General features: G+C 52.1%; 1 protein-coding gene across 1 annotated transcript; it reads right to left on the bottom strand.

Moving 5' to 3' along the window:
- Positions 1 to 1,431: 1,431 nt before the first annotated feature.
- On the bottom strand, positions 1,432 to 15,834 carry LOC142246585 (uncharacterized). The gene is made up of 6 exons (XM_075319653.1): positions 15,776 to 15,834; positions 9,239 to 9,507; positions 6,818 to 7,009; positions 5,254 to 5,282; positions 2,926 to 2,976; positions 1,432 to 1,835 (listed from the first exon to the last, which is right to left on the bottom strand). The coding sequence occupies exons 2-6, from the start codon at positions 9,492 to 9,494 to the stop codon at positions 1,656 to 1,658; spliced, it is 708 nt and encodes a 235-aa protein (XP_075175768.1). The 5' UTR covers positions 9,495 to 9,507; positions 15,776 to 15,834; the 3' UTR covers positions 1,432 to 1,655.
- Positions 15,835 to 17,034: the final 1,200 nt, after the last annotated feature.

Below are 17,034 nucleotides of genomic sequence, written 5' to 3'. Positions count from 1 at the left end.
GCACAGCTCCCCCTGGTGGAGGAGTATAGAACAGCCATTGTGTGCAGCACAGCTCCCCCTGGTGGAGGAATATAGAACAGCCATTGTGTGTAGCACAGCTCCCCCTGGTGGAGGAATATAGAACAGCCATTGTGTGTAGCACAGCTCCCCCTGGTGGAAGAATATAGAACAGCCATTGTGTGTAGCACAGCTCCCCCTGGTGGAGGAATATAGAACAGCCATTGTGTGTAGCACAGGTCCCCCTGGTGGAGGAATATAGAACAGCCATTGTGTGCAGCACTGCTCCCCCTGGTGGAGGAATATAGAACAGCCATTGTGTGTAGCACAGCTCCCCCTGGTGGAGGAGTATAGAACAGCCATTGTGTGTAGCACAGCTCCCCCTGGTGGAGGAATATAGAACAGCCATTGTGTGTAGCACAGGTCCCCCTGGTGGAGGAGTAGAGAACAGCCATTGTGTGTGGCACAGCTCCCCCTGGTGGAGGAATATAGAACAGCCATTGTGTGTAGCACAGCTCCCCCTGGTGGAGGAGTATAGAACAGCCATTGTGTGTAGCACAGCTCTCCCTGGTGGAGGAATATAGAACAGCCATTGTGTGTAGCACAGCTCCCCCTGGTGGAGGAATATAGAACAGCCATTGTGTGTAGCACAGCTCCCCCTGGTGGAGGAATATAGAACAGCCATTGTGTGTAGCACAGGTCCCCCTGGTGGAGGAGTATAGAACAGCCATTGTGTGTAGCACAGCTCCCCCTGGTGGAGGAATATAGAACAGCCATTGTGTGCAGCACAGCTCCCCCTGGTGGAGGAGTATAGAACAGCCATTGTGTGCAGCACAGCTCCCCCTGGTGGAGGAATATAGAACAGCCATTGTGTGCAGCACAGCTCCCCCTGGTGGAGGAATATAGAACAGCCATTGTGTGCAGCACAGCTCCCCCTGGTGGAAGAATATAGAACAGCCATTGTGTGTAGCACAGCTCCCCCTGGTGGAAGAATATAGAACAGCCATTGTGTGTAGCACAGCTCCCCCTGGTGGAGGAATATAGAACAGCCATTGTGTGCAGCACAGCTCCCCCTCGTGGAGGAATATAGAACAGCCATTGTGTGTAGCACAGCTCCCCCTGGTGGAGGGATATAGAACAGCCATTGTGTGTAGCACAGCTCCCCCTGGTGGAGGGATATAGAACAGCCATTGTGTGTAGCACAGCTCCCCCTGGTGGAGGAGTATAGAGCAGCCATTGTGTGTAGCACAGCTCCCCCTGGTGGAGGAGTATAGAGCAGCCATTGTGTGTAGCACAGCTCCCCCTGGTGGAGGAGTATAGAACAGCCATTGTGTGTAGCACAACTCCCCAGGAGGAGTATAGAGCAATGTTGATGTGATCTGTGGAGCCGCCCTGGTCTCCGCACATAATCGGACGCTGATAGCAGATTGTGGGTTTATTCTTTGTAAACATTTTTATGGGATTGTTAGAACAGAACATAAAAATCATCACAAGATTCTCTACTCGACAGAATATTAACATGATGAGAATGGATAAGAGATCAGGACAAAACAAGAAGTGAGAGGCTCCTCGGGGGCCGGACAAGCTGTCAGGAGCTCATGACATCACTGAGTGGGCGTGGCTCATACTATATATAGTATTACATAGAGGTAGCACAGCTAGCGGTGGACATAGGGTGCGGTGGTCAAGTTACTGATGTTCTTGATGATTGCACGATGTGTCGTGGCCCCCGTGCTGTGGTGACCCGAGCTCTGATGATGAGACGTGCTCAACACTATGATGAGAATGATCCCGGCAATCGCTATAGCAACGATGATGGAGATCATACAGCAGCGATTCTGAAAGAGAAAGAACCGGAAAATGCCGAATATCACTAATTATGACGCCATGTTCAGGGCTGGAGCCGCATAGCATTAATCACCACGCTTCACAGTATCCGCAATATAGCAAAAGTCTCTGCACCCCCCACTAACGGAGCAGAGAGCCTCAACATCCAGCATAAAGGGGCCACCATACTGTGTGGGGGGCTGTAGGGGACCATCATACTGGTGTGTGGGGGGCGATAGGGGCCACCATACTGTGTGGGGGGCTGTAGGGGACCATCATACTGGTGTGTGGGGGGCGATAGGGGCCACCATACTGTGTGGGGGGTTGTAGGGGACCATCATAGTGGTGTGTGGGGGCGATAGGGGCCAACGTTCTGTGTGTAGAGGATTGTTGGGGTCATCTTACTCTTTTGGGGGCCATCATACTGGGGGGGCCATTACACAAGTATGGTCTGCAGAGACTGGTGAGAACCTCATAGCACCATTATATGGTGACTGTATGGCGGTGATATCTAAGTATACTGACTGATGATGAGCATGGCGGTCTTATCACTACTGTGTGTGTCGGTAATACGTGGCTATGGTCTTGCGGTATTATTTATCTATTATGTTGCAGTATTGATGCTGATATTGTTTTTTTAGAGGAATTGTCCACCCTGGAGCACATGTTCAGCAGCAGTGCAGCCTGGGGATCCTAACAGTGTGCTATATAATGAGTAATGTGCACACCATTAGGATTCAGCTCGGCTCTCCAGGTCCAGGAATCATTATTTCACCCACACTGGCAGCCAGGTGCTGATTGCTGGCGCTGGTGGGCACTGCCATGGCATTATCTGGTGGTCGTGGTGCAGCGGTATTATTGGAAATATGGGTCTTGTAGGTCTTGATTTCCTCCAGGTGGAGTGACATTAGTAATAGAGACCCCATCTGGAGAAGGACGGGGGCTGCATGGCTCTGGGGGCGTTCAAATACCAGAGCTGGAAATCTGTCTCCGTCCAGCCCCGACTATGGGGGGCAATCCAGAAAGACCCTGATATGAGGGACAGAATCTGCAGCATGTGAGGAGACAAAACTGCGCCATGAGAAATATGGGAGAACTCACCGCTCGCGTCCCCCGGGCGTCTGCGGAGGCCTCTGTGCGGTGCTCCGTGCCCTGTAAGGAAATAATAAAGATATACATATCCATATACAGGGGGGCGACGTATCAGCAGGTATATACTGTACGGAGAAGAGTATACGGGCCCACCCATGGCTGAGCTCCCGCGGCTCCTCCACCTCTCAGTGATATCACGGGGCCGGAGGTGGCACTGCGAGGACGGCGCGGCTCAATCATAGAAGCAACATCTCAATACTGTCCTCTGTCAGTATATATGTGCATGTATACAGTGCCATGCTAAAGTCTGGGCACCCCTGCTCAAAATCACTGTTATTGTGAACAGCAGATGAAAGGATCGCTCAATGGGAAAAAGTCACAGGTGACACATTCCCCTCGTATTTTAGGCAAAAATAAAATAAGTAAAAATGCAATAGACGAACATAAATTAACAAAAAATCCAAATAGGCCAATGCAAAAGTTTGTGCACCTTGCATGGTTAGTCCCTCATAGCACCCCCTTTGGCTTGGAAACACTATAGCAGCCAAGGGTCTATCATTTCTTGTTTGATGGATTTTCCTCCATTCTTCCTTGGAGACGTCTTCCAGTTCTGTGAGATTCCTGGCTCGTCTCGCATGCTCTGCTCTTCCTTGGAGAAGTCTTCCAGTTCTGTGAGATTCCTGGCTCGTCTTGCATGCACTGTTCTTCCTTGGAGATGTCTTCCAGTTCTGTGAGATTCCTGGCTCGTCTCGCATGCTCTGCTCTTCCTTGGAGACGTCTTCCAGTTCTGTGAGATTTCTGGCTCGTCTCGCATGCTCTGCTCTTCCTTGGAGATGTCTTCCAGTTCTGTGAGATTCCTGGCTCGTCTCACATGCTCTGCTCTTCCTTGGAGATGTCTTCCAGTTCTGTGAGATTCCTGGCTCGTCTTGCATGCTCTGCTCTTCCTTGGAGATGTCTTCCAGTTCTGTGAGATTCCTGGCTCGTCTTGCATGCTCTGCTCTTCCTTGGAGATGTCTTCCAGTTCTGTGAGATTCCTGGCTCGTCTTGCATGCACAGCTCTTCCTTGGAGAAGTGTTCCAGTTCTGTGAGATTCCTGGCTCGTGTTGCATGCTCTGCTCTTCCTTGGAGACGTCTTCCAGTTCTGTGAGATTCCTGGCTCGTCTTGCATGCTCTGCTCTTCCTTGGAGATGTCTTCCAGTTCTGTGAGATTCCTGGCTCGTCTTGCATGCACAGCTCTTCCTTGGAGAAGTCTTCCAGTTCTGTGAGATTCCTGGCTCGTCTTGCATGCTCTGCTCTTCCTTGGAGACGTCTTCCAGTTCTGTGAGATTCCTGGCTTGTCTTGCATGTTCTGCTCTTTCTTGGAGACGTCTTCCAGTTCTGTGAGATTCCTGGCTCGTCTTGCATGCTCTGCTCTTCCTTGGAGACGTCTTCCAGTTCTGTGAGATTCCTGGCTTGTCTTGCATGCTCTGCTCTTCCTTGAGAACGTCTTCCAGTTCTGTGAGATTCCTGGCTCATCTTGCATGCTCTGCTCTTCCTTGAAGAAGTCTTCCAGTTCTGTTAGATTCCTGGCTCATTTTGCATGCTCTGCCCTTCCTTGGAGACATCTTCCAGCTCTGTGAGATTCCTGGCTGGTCTTGCATGCACTGCTCTTCCTTGGAGACGTCTTCCAGTTCTGTGAGATTCCTGGCTCGTCTTGCATGCACTGCTCTTCTTGGAGACGTCTTCCAGTTCTGTGAGATCCCTGGAAGAGAATTGGAATACGAGCCAGGAATCTCACAGACCTGGAAGACATCTACATGGAAGAATGGAGGAAAATCCCTCAAACAAGAATTAAAAGACTCTTGGCTGCTACAAAAAGAATTTACAAGCTGTTGTTGTAATACTTGCCAAAGGGGTGCTACTAGGTACTAACCATGAAGGGTGCCCAAACTTTTGCATTGGCCCAGTTTCCTTTTTTGTTAATTTTTACCTTTTACATTCTTAAACTATTATTATTTTTTGCCTAAAATACAATGGCAATGCGTCATCTGTAACTTTCTGCCTTTTGGAGATCATTTCATCTTCACCTTGCTTAACTGTTTACAATACCAGTAATTTTGACCAGGGGTGCACACACTTTTGGATGCCTCTGTATGTTCTGCTGTGCATCTCCTGAGCAGATACAGGCTGCTGCACACAGTCGCACATACAATGTGAGTGCAGCACTAGCGACCACCAGACCTAAGATCATAATAGCCCGGATGTGTACAATTATCTGTGGGGGTGTGGATGCGCACATTTAATTACAAGGCATTGGCGGTATAGTGTAATGTGTGCAGCCTGTGGATCCGCACTTACATGTACATTGCCGCCCCTTCTCCTGGCTCCTGCAAAAAAAGAAAACAAAACCATGACACCTTGCCTTGTGCTGGTAGATTCTTAGCTTTTTCTTGCTGTCCTCCATCTTTGCGTCACCCAAGCTCCCCTGCATTACTTTCTAGACCCCGTGCCTAGTTTCTAGCTTCGTGCCTAGTTTCTAGCTCCCGTGCCTATTTTCTAGCTCTCATGCCTAGTTTCTAGCTCCAGTGTCTAGTTTCTAGCTCCCCTGCATTACATTCTAGACCCCGTGCCCTGTTTCTAGCTTTGTGCCCAGTTTCTAGCTCCCGTGCCTAGTTTCTAGCTTCCGTGCCTAGTTTCTAGCTCCCCTGCCTATTTTGTAGCTCCCGTGCCTATTTTCTAGCTCCCATGCCTAGTTTCTAGCTCCAATGCCTATTTTCTAGCTCCCATGCCTAGTTTCTAGCTTCGTGCCTAGTTTCTAGCTCCCTTGCCTTTCTAGCTCCCGTTCCTAGTGTCTAGCTCCCATGCCCAGTTTCTAGCTCCAGTGTCTAGTTTCTAGCTCCCGTGCCTATTTTCTAGCTCCAGTGTGTAGTTTCTAGCTCCCGTGCCTAGTTTCCAGCTCCCATGCCTAGTTTCTAGCCCCGTGCCTAATTTCTAGCTCCTATGCCTAGTTTCTAGCTCCCGTGTCTAGTTTCTAGATCATATGCCTAGTTTCTAGCTCCCATGTCTAGCTTCTAGCTTCCGTGTCTAGTTTCTAGCTCTAGTCTCTAGTTTCTAGCTCCCTTGCCTAATTTCTAGCTCCCGTGACTATTTTCTAGCTCTCGTACCTAGTTTCTAGCCCCCGTATTTAGTTTCTAGCCCCGTCCTTAGTTTCTAGCCCCCGTCCTTAGTTTCTAGCCCCCTTCCTTAGTTTCTAGCCCCCATCCTTAGTTTCTAGCCCCCTTCCTTAGTTTCTAGCCCCCTTCCTTAGTTTCTAGCCCTCTTCCTTAGTTTCTAGCCCCATTTCTTAGTTTATAGCCCCCTTTCTTAGTTTATAGCCCATTTCTTAGTTTATAGCCACCTTTCTTAGTTTATAGCCCCATTTCTTAGTTTATAGCCCCCTTTCTTAGTTTATAGCCCCATTTCTTAGTTTCTAGACCCCTTCCTTAGTTTATAGCCCCATTTCTTAGTTTATAGCCCCATTTCTTAGTTTATAGCCCCCGTCCTTAGTTTCTAGCCCCGTCCTTAGTTTCTAGCCCCCGTCCTTAGTTTCTAGCCCCCGTCCTTAGTTTCTAGCCCCCTTCCTTAGTTTCTAGCCCCCGTCCTTAGTTTCTAGCCCCCGTCCTTAGTTTCTAGCCCCCGTCCTTAGTTTCTAGCCCCCTTCCTTAGTTTCTAGCCCCCGTCCTTAGTTTCTAGCCCCCGTCCTTAGTTTCTAGCCCCCGTCCTTAGTTGCTAGCCCCCGTCCTTAGTTTCTAGCCCCCGTCCTTAGTTTCTAGCCCCCGTCCTTAGTTTCTAGCCCCCGTCCTTAGTTTCTAGCTCCCGTCCTTAGTTTCTAGCCCCCGTCCTTAGTTTCTAGCCCCCGTCCTTAGTTTCTAGCTCCCATTACCTCTTATTATCCTCTTCATCTCTTCGAGGGATTGGTTTGCCCTCCTATACAGATTGGCTTTATCATTGGAACTGAAGATGAACAGATCCAGGGCGAATTCTCCGATACTCGGCTGATGATTGAGGATTCTGGATTTCTCCTCTTCGCTGCTGATGTCCAGATCATCAATCACAACCAGGACGTTATTTCTTCCTGCAAAAGTCACCAGAGGAGACGATCACGGAGGAGTAGACAGAAAGCCGTGTGTAGACACTGACACTGTGGGCAGAACGAGGGCGGGAGTGGGCGGACGAGCCCATAAATGTGGGCAGAACGAGGGTGGGAGTGGGCGGCCGAGCCCATAAATGTGGGCAGAACGAGGGCGGGAGTGGGCGGCCGAGCCCATAAATGTGGGCAGGACGAGGGCAGGAGCGGGCATCCAAGCCCATAAATGTGGGCAGGACGAGGGCAGGAGCGGGCATCTGAGCCCATAAATGAGGGCAGGACGAGGGCAGGAGCGGGCATCTGAGCCCATAAATGAGGGCAGAACGAGGGCGGGAGCGGGCAACCGAGCCCATTAATGAGGGCAGAACGAGGGCAGGAGCGGGCATCCGAGCCCATAAATGTGGGCAGAACAAGGGCAGGAGCGGGCAGCCGAGCCCATAAATGTGGGCAGAACAAGGGCAGGAGCGGGCATCTGAGCCCATAAATGAGGGCAGAACGAGGGCAGGAGCGGGCATCCGAGCCCATAAATGTGGGCAGAACAAGGGCAGGAGCGGGCATCTGAGCCCATAAATGAGGGCAGAACGAGGGCGGGAGCGGGCAACTGAGCCCATAAATGTGGGCAGAACAAAGGCGGGAACAGGCATCCGAGCCCATAAATGTGGGCAGAACAAGGGCAGGAGTGGGCATCCGAGCCCATAAATGTGGGCAGAACAAGGACAGGAGCGGGCATCCGAGCCCATAAATGTGGGCAGAACAAGGGCAGGAGCGGGCAGCCGAGCCCATAAATGAGGGCAGGATGAGGGCGGGAGCGGGCATCCGAGCCCATTAATGAGGGCAGAACGAGGGCAGGAGCGGGCATCCGAGCCCATAAATGAAGGCAGGATGAGGGCGGGAGCGGGCATCCGAGCCCATTAATGAGGGCAGAACGAGGGCAGGAGCGGGCATCCGAGCCCATAAATGAGGGCAGAACAAGGGCGGGAACGGGCATCCGCGCCCATAAATGTGGGCAGAACGAGGGCAGGATCGGGCATCCGAGCCCATTAATGAGGGCAGAACGAGGGCAGGAGCGGGCATCCGAGCCCATAAATGAGGGCAGAACGAGGGCAGGAGCGGGCATCCGAGCCCATTAATGAGGGCAGAACGAGGGCAGGAGCGGGCATCCGAGCCCATTAATGAGGGCAGAACGAGGGCAGGTGCGGGCATCCGAGCCCATAAATGAGGGCAGAACGAGGGCAGGTGCGGGCATCCGAGCCCATAAATGAGGGCAGAACGAGGGCAGGAGCGGGCATCCGAGCCCATTAATGAGGGCAGAACGAGGGCAGGAGCGGGCATCCGAGCCCATTAATGAGGGCAGAACGAGGGCAGGAGCGGGCATCCGAGCCCATTAATGAGGGCAGAACGAGGGCAGGAGCGGGCATCCGAGCCCATAAATGAGGGCAGGACGAGGGCGGGACAAGGTGCATTATTTGGCGGCTGCTTCCAGATTTTTTCCCCATTTTGTCGCTTTTGTAGTAATTGACTGTACATATTTTCGGTGTGTGGAGACGCCGCCGCTCTGCGCTGCCCGAGCTGTCCTATAGGTGATGGTCGTCACCTCGTACAGATGCCAGTCGGGCGGTGAACATTTTGCTGCCTCATTAGGAGTCAAATTACAAAGGTCGAACAGAATCACAAAAAAGATGGTTGCTTCCTTTGAGAACCAGCGCCCCCCCTGTACATGGCTCTGCCTGGTATTGCAATTCAGCGCATTACTAGTGAATGATATTGGGGTGCAATACCGTTCATAACCTGGGAACAGATGTGGCGCTGTTTTTGTGGTAAGCACGTCGGACCACACCTTCAACCAAAAGGACCAGTGCAGGTTTGTTATCATGGAGAGCCACCAACTGGCCAATATGAGGAGCGTAGGCTCAAGAGACGGGCCAAACCTCCTAAATTAGCGACACAGGAGTCTGGGGCCGCTGCACCCTCCTGACAGAACCTCAGTCACAGATTGAGGGGCGCTGCTATACCACTCCAATTACAAGCACCATATTACATTGTAGTGCACTGGACCCCGGCAGGCCGCCCCATGTACGGCCCCACGTATGTCCTTGGTGGACGGCCTCATGTACGACCCTGGTGAACAGTGTCATGTATGGCCTCGGTGGATTTCCCCATGTATGACCCTGATGGACAGCTCATGGCTGTTACTGATGAGATGTGGATGATCCTCACCGTACACATTGTGGAGGTACTGCAGCTCGTCATCATACAGGGAGTCAACCACGTTAGTGACATTGACCCTTCCTCGTTTCTTCGAATGATAGAGAATGGCAAAGTCGCATTTATCAGTCTCTTCCATGAATTTCTGGAAGGTGTTTGTGATGGTCACACATCGGACGTCGTCCATACAGCGGCTGCTCACAAGGACGTCCACCAACCAGCGATAAGAAGATTCATCCTCCCGAGAGAAGACTCCGACCAGCACCATCGTTACCTGTGACCTACGGACAACCACGGGACAGAATCCCCAAAGTAGGTGAATCACTCCAAACACGGGGAAGGTGGAGACTGAGCAACACAAAGGCAATGCGGAGAAAGTGAACACCGAGCAATATGGAGGAGACACAGGGAAGGTGGAGACCGAGCAACACAAAAACACTGCGGGGAAGGTGGACACTGAGCAACATGGAGGAGACACGGGGAAGGTGGAGTCCGAGCAACATGGAGGAGATGGACACCGAGCAACATGGAGGAGACACGAGGATGTTGGAGACCGAGCAACACAAAGGCAATGCGGGGAAGGTGGACACCGAGCAACATGGAGGAAATGGACACCGAGCAACATGGAGGAGACATGGGAAAGGCAGACACCGAGCAACACAAAGGCAATGCGGAGAAGTTGGACACCGAGCAACATGGAGGAGACACGGGGAAGGTGATCACCGAGCAACATGGAGGAGACACGGGGAAGGTGAACACCGAGCAACATGGAGGAGACACGGGGAAGGTGGACACCGAGCAACATGGAGGAGACACGGGGAAGGTGGACACCGAGCAACATGGAGGAGACACGGGGAAGGTGAACACTGACCAACATGGAGGAGACACGGGGAAGGTGAACACTGACCAACATGGAGGAGACACAGGGAAGGAGGACACCGAGCAATATGGAGGAGACGCGGGGAAGGTGAACACTGACCAACATGGAGGAGTCACAGGGAAGGAGGACACCGAGCAACATGGAGGAGACACGGGGAAGGTGAACACCGAGCAACATGGAGGAGACACAGGGAAGAAGGACACCGAGCAACATGGAGGAGACACGGGGAAGGTGAACACCGAGCAATATGGAGGAGACACAGGGAAGAAGGACACCGAGCAACATGGAGGAGACACGGGGAAGGTGGACACCGAGCAACATGGAGGAGACACGGGGAAGGTGAACACTGACCAACATGGAGGAGACACAGGGAAGAAGGACACCGAGCAACATGGAGGAGACACGAGGAAGGTGAACACTGAGCAACATGGAGGAGACACAGGGAAGGAGGACACCGAGCAACATGGAGGAGACACGGGGAAGGTGAACACTGACGAACATGGAGGAGACACAGGGAAGAAGGACACCGAGCAACATGGAGGAGACACGGGGAAGGTGAACACCGAGCAACATGGAGGAGACACGGGGAAGGTGAACACCGAGCAACATGGAGGAGACACGGGGAAGGTGAACACCGAGCAACATGGAGGAGACACGGGGAAGGTGGACACCGAGCAACATGGAGGAGACACGGGGAAGGTGGACACCGAGCAACATGGAGGAGACACGGGGAAGGTGGACACCGAGCAACATGGAGGAGACACGGGGAAGGTGGACACCGAGCAACATGGAGGAGACACGGGGAAGGTGAACACTGACCAACATGGAGGAGACACAGGGAAGGAGGACACCGAGCAACATGGAGGAGACACGGGGAAGGTGAACACCGAGCAATATGGAGGCGACACGGGGAAGGTGAACACCGAGCAACATGGAGGAGACACAGGGAAGGTGGACACCGAGCAACATGGAGGAGACACGGGTAAGGTGAACACCGAGCAAGGAGACACGGGGAAGGTGAACACTGAGCAACATGGAGGAGACACAGGGAAGGTGAACACCGAGCAACATGAAGGAGACACAGGGAAGGAGGACACCGAGCAACATGGAGGAGACACGGGGAAGGTGAACACTGACCAACATGGAGGAGACACAGGGAAGAAGGACACCGAGCAACATGGAGGAGACACGGGGAAGGTGAACACTGACCAACATGGAGGAGACACAGGGAAGAAGGACACCGAGCAACATGGAGGAGACACGGGGAAGGTGAACACTGAGCAACATGGAGGAGACACAGGGAAGGTGGACGCCGAGCAACATGGAGGAGACACGGGGAAGGTGAACACCGAGCAACATGGAGGAGACACGGGGAAGGTGGACACCGAGCAACATGGAGGAGACACGGGTAAGGTGAACACTGACCAACATGGAGGAGACACAGGGAAGAAGGACACCGAGCAACATGGAGGAGACACGGGGAAGGTGAACACTGAGCAACATGGAGGAGACACAGGGAAGGTGGATGCCGAGCAACATGGAGGAGACACAGGGAAGGTGGACACCGAGCAACATGGAGGAGACACGGGAAGGTGGACACCGAGCAACATGGAGGAGACACGGGGAAGGTGAACACTGAGCAATATGGAGGAGACACGGGGAAGGTGAACACTGAGCAACATGGAAGAGACACAGGGAAGGTGAACACCGAGCAACATGGAGGAGACACGGGGAAGGTGAACACTGAGCAACATGGAGGAGACACGGGGAAGGTGAACACTGAGCAACATGGAAGAGACACAGGGAAGGTGAACACCGAGCAACATGGAGGAGACACGGGGAAGGTGAACACTGAGCAACATGGAGGAGACACGGGGAAGGTGAACACTGAGCAACATGGAGGAGACACGGGGAAGAAGGACACCGAGCAACATGGAGGAGACACGGGGAAGGTGAACACCGAGCAACATGGAGGAGACACGGGGAAGGTGAACACCGAGCAACATGGAAGAGACACAGGGAAGGTGAACATCGAGCAACATGGAGGAGACACGGGGAAGGTGAACACCGAGCAACATGGAAGAGACACGGGGAAGGTGGACACCGAGCAACATGGAGGAGATACGGGAAAGGTGGAGACCGAGCAACATGGAGGAGACATGGGCAAGGTGGAGACCGAGCAACATGGAGGAGACACAGGGAAGGTGGACACCGAGCAACATGGAGGAGACACGGGGAAGGTGGACACCGAGCAACATGGAGGAGACACAGGGAAGGTGGACACCGAGCAACATGGAGGAGACACGCACGCTATATACACAGAGGCATCACATGCTATATACACACTGAGGCATCGCATGCTATATACACACAGAGGCATCGCACGCTATATACACACTGAGGCATCGCATGCTATATACACACTGAGGCATCGCATGCTATATACACACAGAGGCATCGCACGCTATATACACACTGAGGCATCGCACGCTTTATACACACAGAGGCATCGCACGCTATATACACACAGAGGCATCACACGCTATATACACACAGAGGCATCACACACTATATATACACACAGAGGCATTGCACGCTATATACACACTGAGGCATCGCACGTTATATACACAGAGGCATCACATGCTATATACACACACAGAGGCATCGCACGCTATATACACATAGAGGCATCACATGCTATATACACACACAGAGGCATCGCACGCTATATACACACTGAGGCATCGCATGCTATATACACACAGAGGCATCGCATGCTATATACACACAGAGGCATCGCACGCTTTATACACACAGAGGCATCACATGCTATATACACACTGAGGCATCGCATGCTATATACACACAGAGGCATCGCACGCTATATACACACAGAGGCATCACATGCTATATACACACAGAGGCATCACACACTATATATACACACAGAGGCATTGCACGCTATATACACACTGAGGCATCGCACGTTATATACACAGAGGTATCACATGCTATATACACACACAGAGGCATCGCACGCTATATACACACAGAGGCATCACATGCTATATACACACTGAGGCATCGCACGCTATATACACACAGAGGCATCACATGCTATATACACACAGAGGCATCGCACGCTATATACACACTTAGGCATCGCATGCTATATACACACAGAGGCATCGCATGCTATATACACACTGAGGCATCGCACGCTATATACACAGAGGCATCACATGCTATATACACACACAGGCATCGCACGCTATATACACACAGAGGCATCACATGCTATATACACACAGAGGCATCGCACGCTATATACACACTGAGGCATCGCACGCTATATACACACAGAGGCATCACATGCTATATACACACAGAGGCATCGCACGCTATATACACACAGAGGCATCACATGCTATATACACACAGAGGCATCACATGCTATATACACACACAGAGGCATCGCACGCTATATACACACAAAGGCATCGCACGCTATATACACACTGAGGCATCGCACGCTATATACACACTGAGGCATCGCACGCTATATACACAGAGGCATCACATGCTATATACACACAGAGGCATCACACGCTATATACACACAGAGGCATCGCACGCTATATACACACAGAGGCATCGCACGCTATATACACAGAGGCATCACATGCTATATACACACAGAGGCATCGCATGCTATATACACACAGAGGCATCACATGCTATATACACAGAGGCATCGCATGCTATATACACACAGAGGCATCACATGCTATATACACACAGAGGCATCGCATGCTATATACACACAGAGGCATCACATGCTATATACACACAGAGGCATCGCATGCTATATACACACAGAGGCATCACATGCTATATACACACAGAGGCATCGCATGCTATATACACACAGAGGCATCGCATGCTATATACACACTGAGGCATCGCACGCTATATACACACAGAGGCATCACATGCTATATACACACAGAGGCATCGCATGCTATATACACACAGAGGCATCGCACGCTATATACACACTGAGGCATCGCACGCTATATACACACAGAGGCATCACATGCTATATACACACAGAGGCATCACATGCTATATACACACAGAGGCATCGCACGCTATATACACACTGAGGCATCGCACGCTATATACACACAGAGGCATCGCACGCTATATACACACAGAGGCATCACATGCTATATACACACAGAGCCATCACATGCTATATACACACAGAGGCATCGCACGCTTTTTACACACAGAGGCATCGCACGCTATATACACACTGAGGCATCGCACGCTTTATACACACAGAGGCATCACATGCTATATACACACACAGAGGCATCACATGCTATATACACACTGAGGCATCGCACGCTATATACACACTGAGGCATCGCACGCTATATACACAGAGGCATCACATGCTATATACACACAGAGGCATCACACGCTATATACACACAGAGGCATCGCACGCTATATACACACAGAGGCATCGCATGCTATATACACACAGAGGCATCGCATGCTATATACACACAGAGGCATCACATGCTATATACACACAGAGGCATCGCATGCTATATACACACAGAGGCATCACATGCTATATACACACAGAGGCATCGCATGCTATATACACACAGAGGCATCACATGCTATATACACACAGAGGCATCACATGCTATATACACACAGAGGCATCGCACGCTATATACACACTGAGGCATCGCACGCTATATACACACAGAGGCATCACATGCTATATACACACAGAGGCATCGCATGCTATATACACACAGAGGCATCGCACGCTATATACACACTGAGGCATCGCACGCTATATACACACAGAGGCATCACATGCTATATACACACAGAGGCATCACATGCTATATACACACAGAGGCATCGCACGCTATATACACACTGAGGCATCGCACGCTATATACACACAGAGGCATCGCACGCTATATACACACAGAGGCATCACATGCTATATACACACAGAGCCATCACATGCTATATACACACAGAGGCATCGCATGCTATATACACACAGAGGCATCGCATGCTTTATACACACAGAGGCATCGCACGCTATATACACACAGAGGCATCGCACGCTTTATACACACAGAGGCATCGCACGCTTTATACACACAGAGGCATCGCACGCTATATACACACTGAGGCATCGCACGCTTTATACACACAGAGGCATCACATGCTATATACACACAGAGGCATCACATGCTATATACACACAGAGGCATCACATGCTATATACACACAGAGACATCGCACGCTACATACACACAGAGGCATCGCACGCTTTATACACACAGAGGCATCGCACGCTATATACACACAGAGGCATCGCACGCTATATATACACTGAGGCATCGCACGCTATATACACACTGAGGCGTCACATGCTATATACACACAGAGGCATCGCATGCTATATACACACAGAGGCATCGCACGCTATATACACACAGAGGCATCGCACGCTATATACACACTGAGGCGTCACACACATTATACATTCGCACGCTGCACACACTCCGTATAGCTTGGTGCACATATGCCGTATACAGACGCAGTGTATACAGTGTATATACCTCTCCTCGCTGTTTTCGCTCTGCGGCGGATCGTCTGCACTTCGCTCGCTGATCACACCCAGTGCACTCATATAGAAAGTGAAATAAAGGAACGGAGGAGGAGGGGGGTGAATATGGGGGGAGGGGTGAATATAGTGATGGGGGTGGAGGGTGACGGGGGGGGGGGGGGGGGGGGGGGAATCATCCACCCCGCAGATTATATTCACCGGTATTAACTTTCACTTTCCTTTCTTAATAATCTGCTGGAGGACTGTGAGGAGATGGGGGATGTGTATCACACATTGCTGAGATACAGGAGCTGAGCAGCGGTATCACAGCATAGGGTCAGATACACACAGGGCTTTCTCGTGTATACGGCGCCCCCTGACTACAGGTGGGATCTGGTATTGCAGCTCCCCAGTATCCACGTCTATAGAGATGCGCTGTAGTACCAGACACAGCCTGTGTACGGGGGGGGGCGCTGTATGAGAGACAATGGCTGGTCCTGTGAGGTGATGACGGAGCCGTTTCCTTCAGTCGCCGCAGACAGAACTTTCTCCTTTTTATGTGTCCTGACACCGGCTTATTCTGGCTGTAAGGCCGTGTTCACACCTAGTGGAAATACAATGGGGGGTTCTGCACCAATCTTCTCTGGTTACTGCATTGTTTTACACATTTAGCCCACACTCTGTGCCGGCCGGGATCAGCGGCTGCAGGGAGGACGGTCCGGGGGGGTCAGCAGCGGCTGGAGGGCGGATGGTCCGGGGGTCAGCAGCGGCTGCAGGGAGGACGGTCCGGGGGGGTCAGCAGCGGCTGGAGGGCGGATGGTCCGGAGGGTCTGCAGCAGCTGCAGGGAGGATGGTCCAGGGAGGTCTGCAGCGGCTGCAGGGAGGATGGTCCGGAGGGTCTGCAGCAGCTGCAGGGAGGATGGTCCGGAGGGTCAGCAGCAGCTGCAGGGAGGACGGTCCAGGGGGGGTCAGCAGCGGCTGGAGGGCGGATGGTCCGGAGGGTCTGCAGCAGCTGCAGGGAGGATGGTCCAGGGAGGTCTGCAGCGGCTGCAGGGAGGACGGTCCAGGGAGGTCATCAGCGGCTGCAGGGAGGACGGTCTGGGGGGGGGTCGGGTCATCAGCGGCTGCAGGGAGGACGATCCGGGAGAATCATCAGCGGTTGCAGGGAGGACGGTCCGGGAGAATCATCAGCGGCTGCAGGGAGGACGGTCCGGGGGAATCATCAGCGGCTGCAGGGAGGACGGTCCGGGGGAATCATCAGCGGCTGCAGGG

Source organism: Anomaloglossus baeobatrachus, chromosome 7 (assembly GCF_048569485.1).
Source record: "Anomaloglossus baeobatrachus isolate aAnoBae1 chromosome 7, aAnoBae1.hap1, whole genome shotgun sequence".
Classification (NCBI taxonomy): domain Eukaryota; kingdom Metazoa; phylum Chordata; class Amphibia; order Anura; family Aromobatidae; genus Anomaloglossus; species Anomaloglossus baeobatrachus.
The sequence above is the reverse complement of the archived record's forward strand: the minus strand, read 5'-3'. Positions and strand labels throughout refer to the sequence as shown.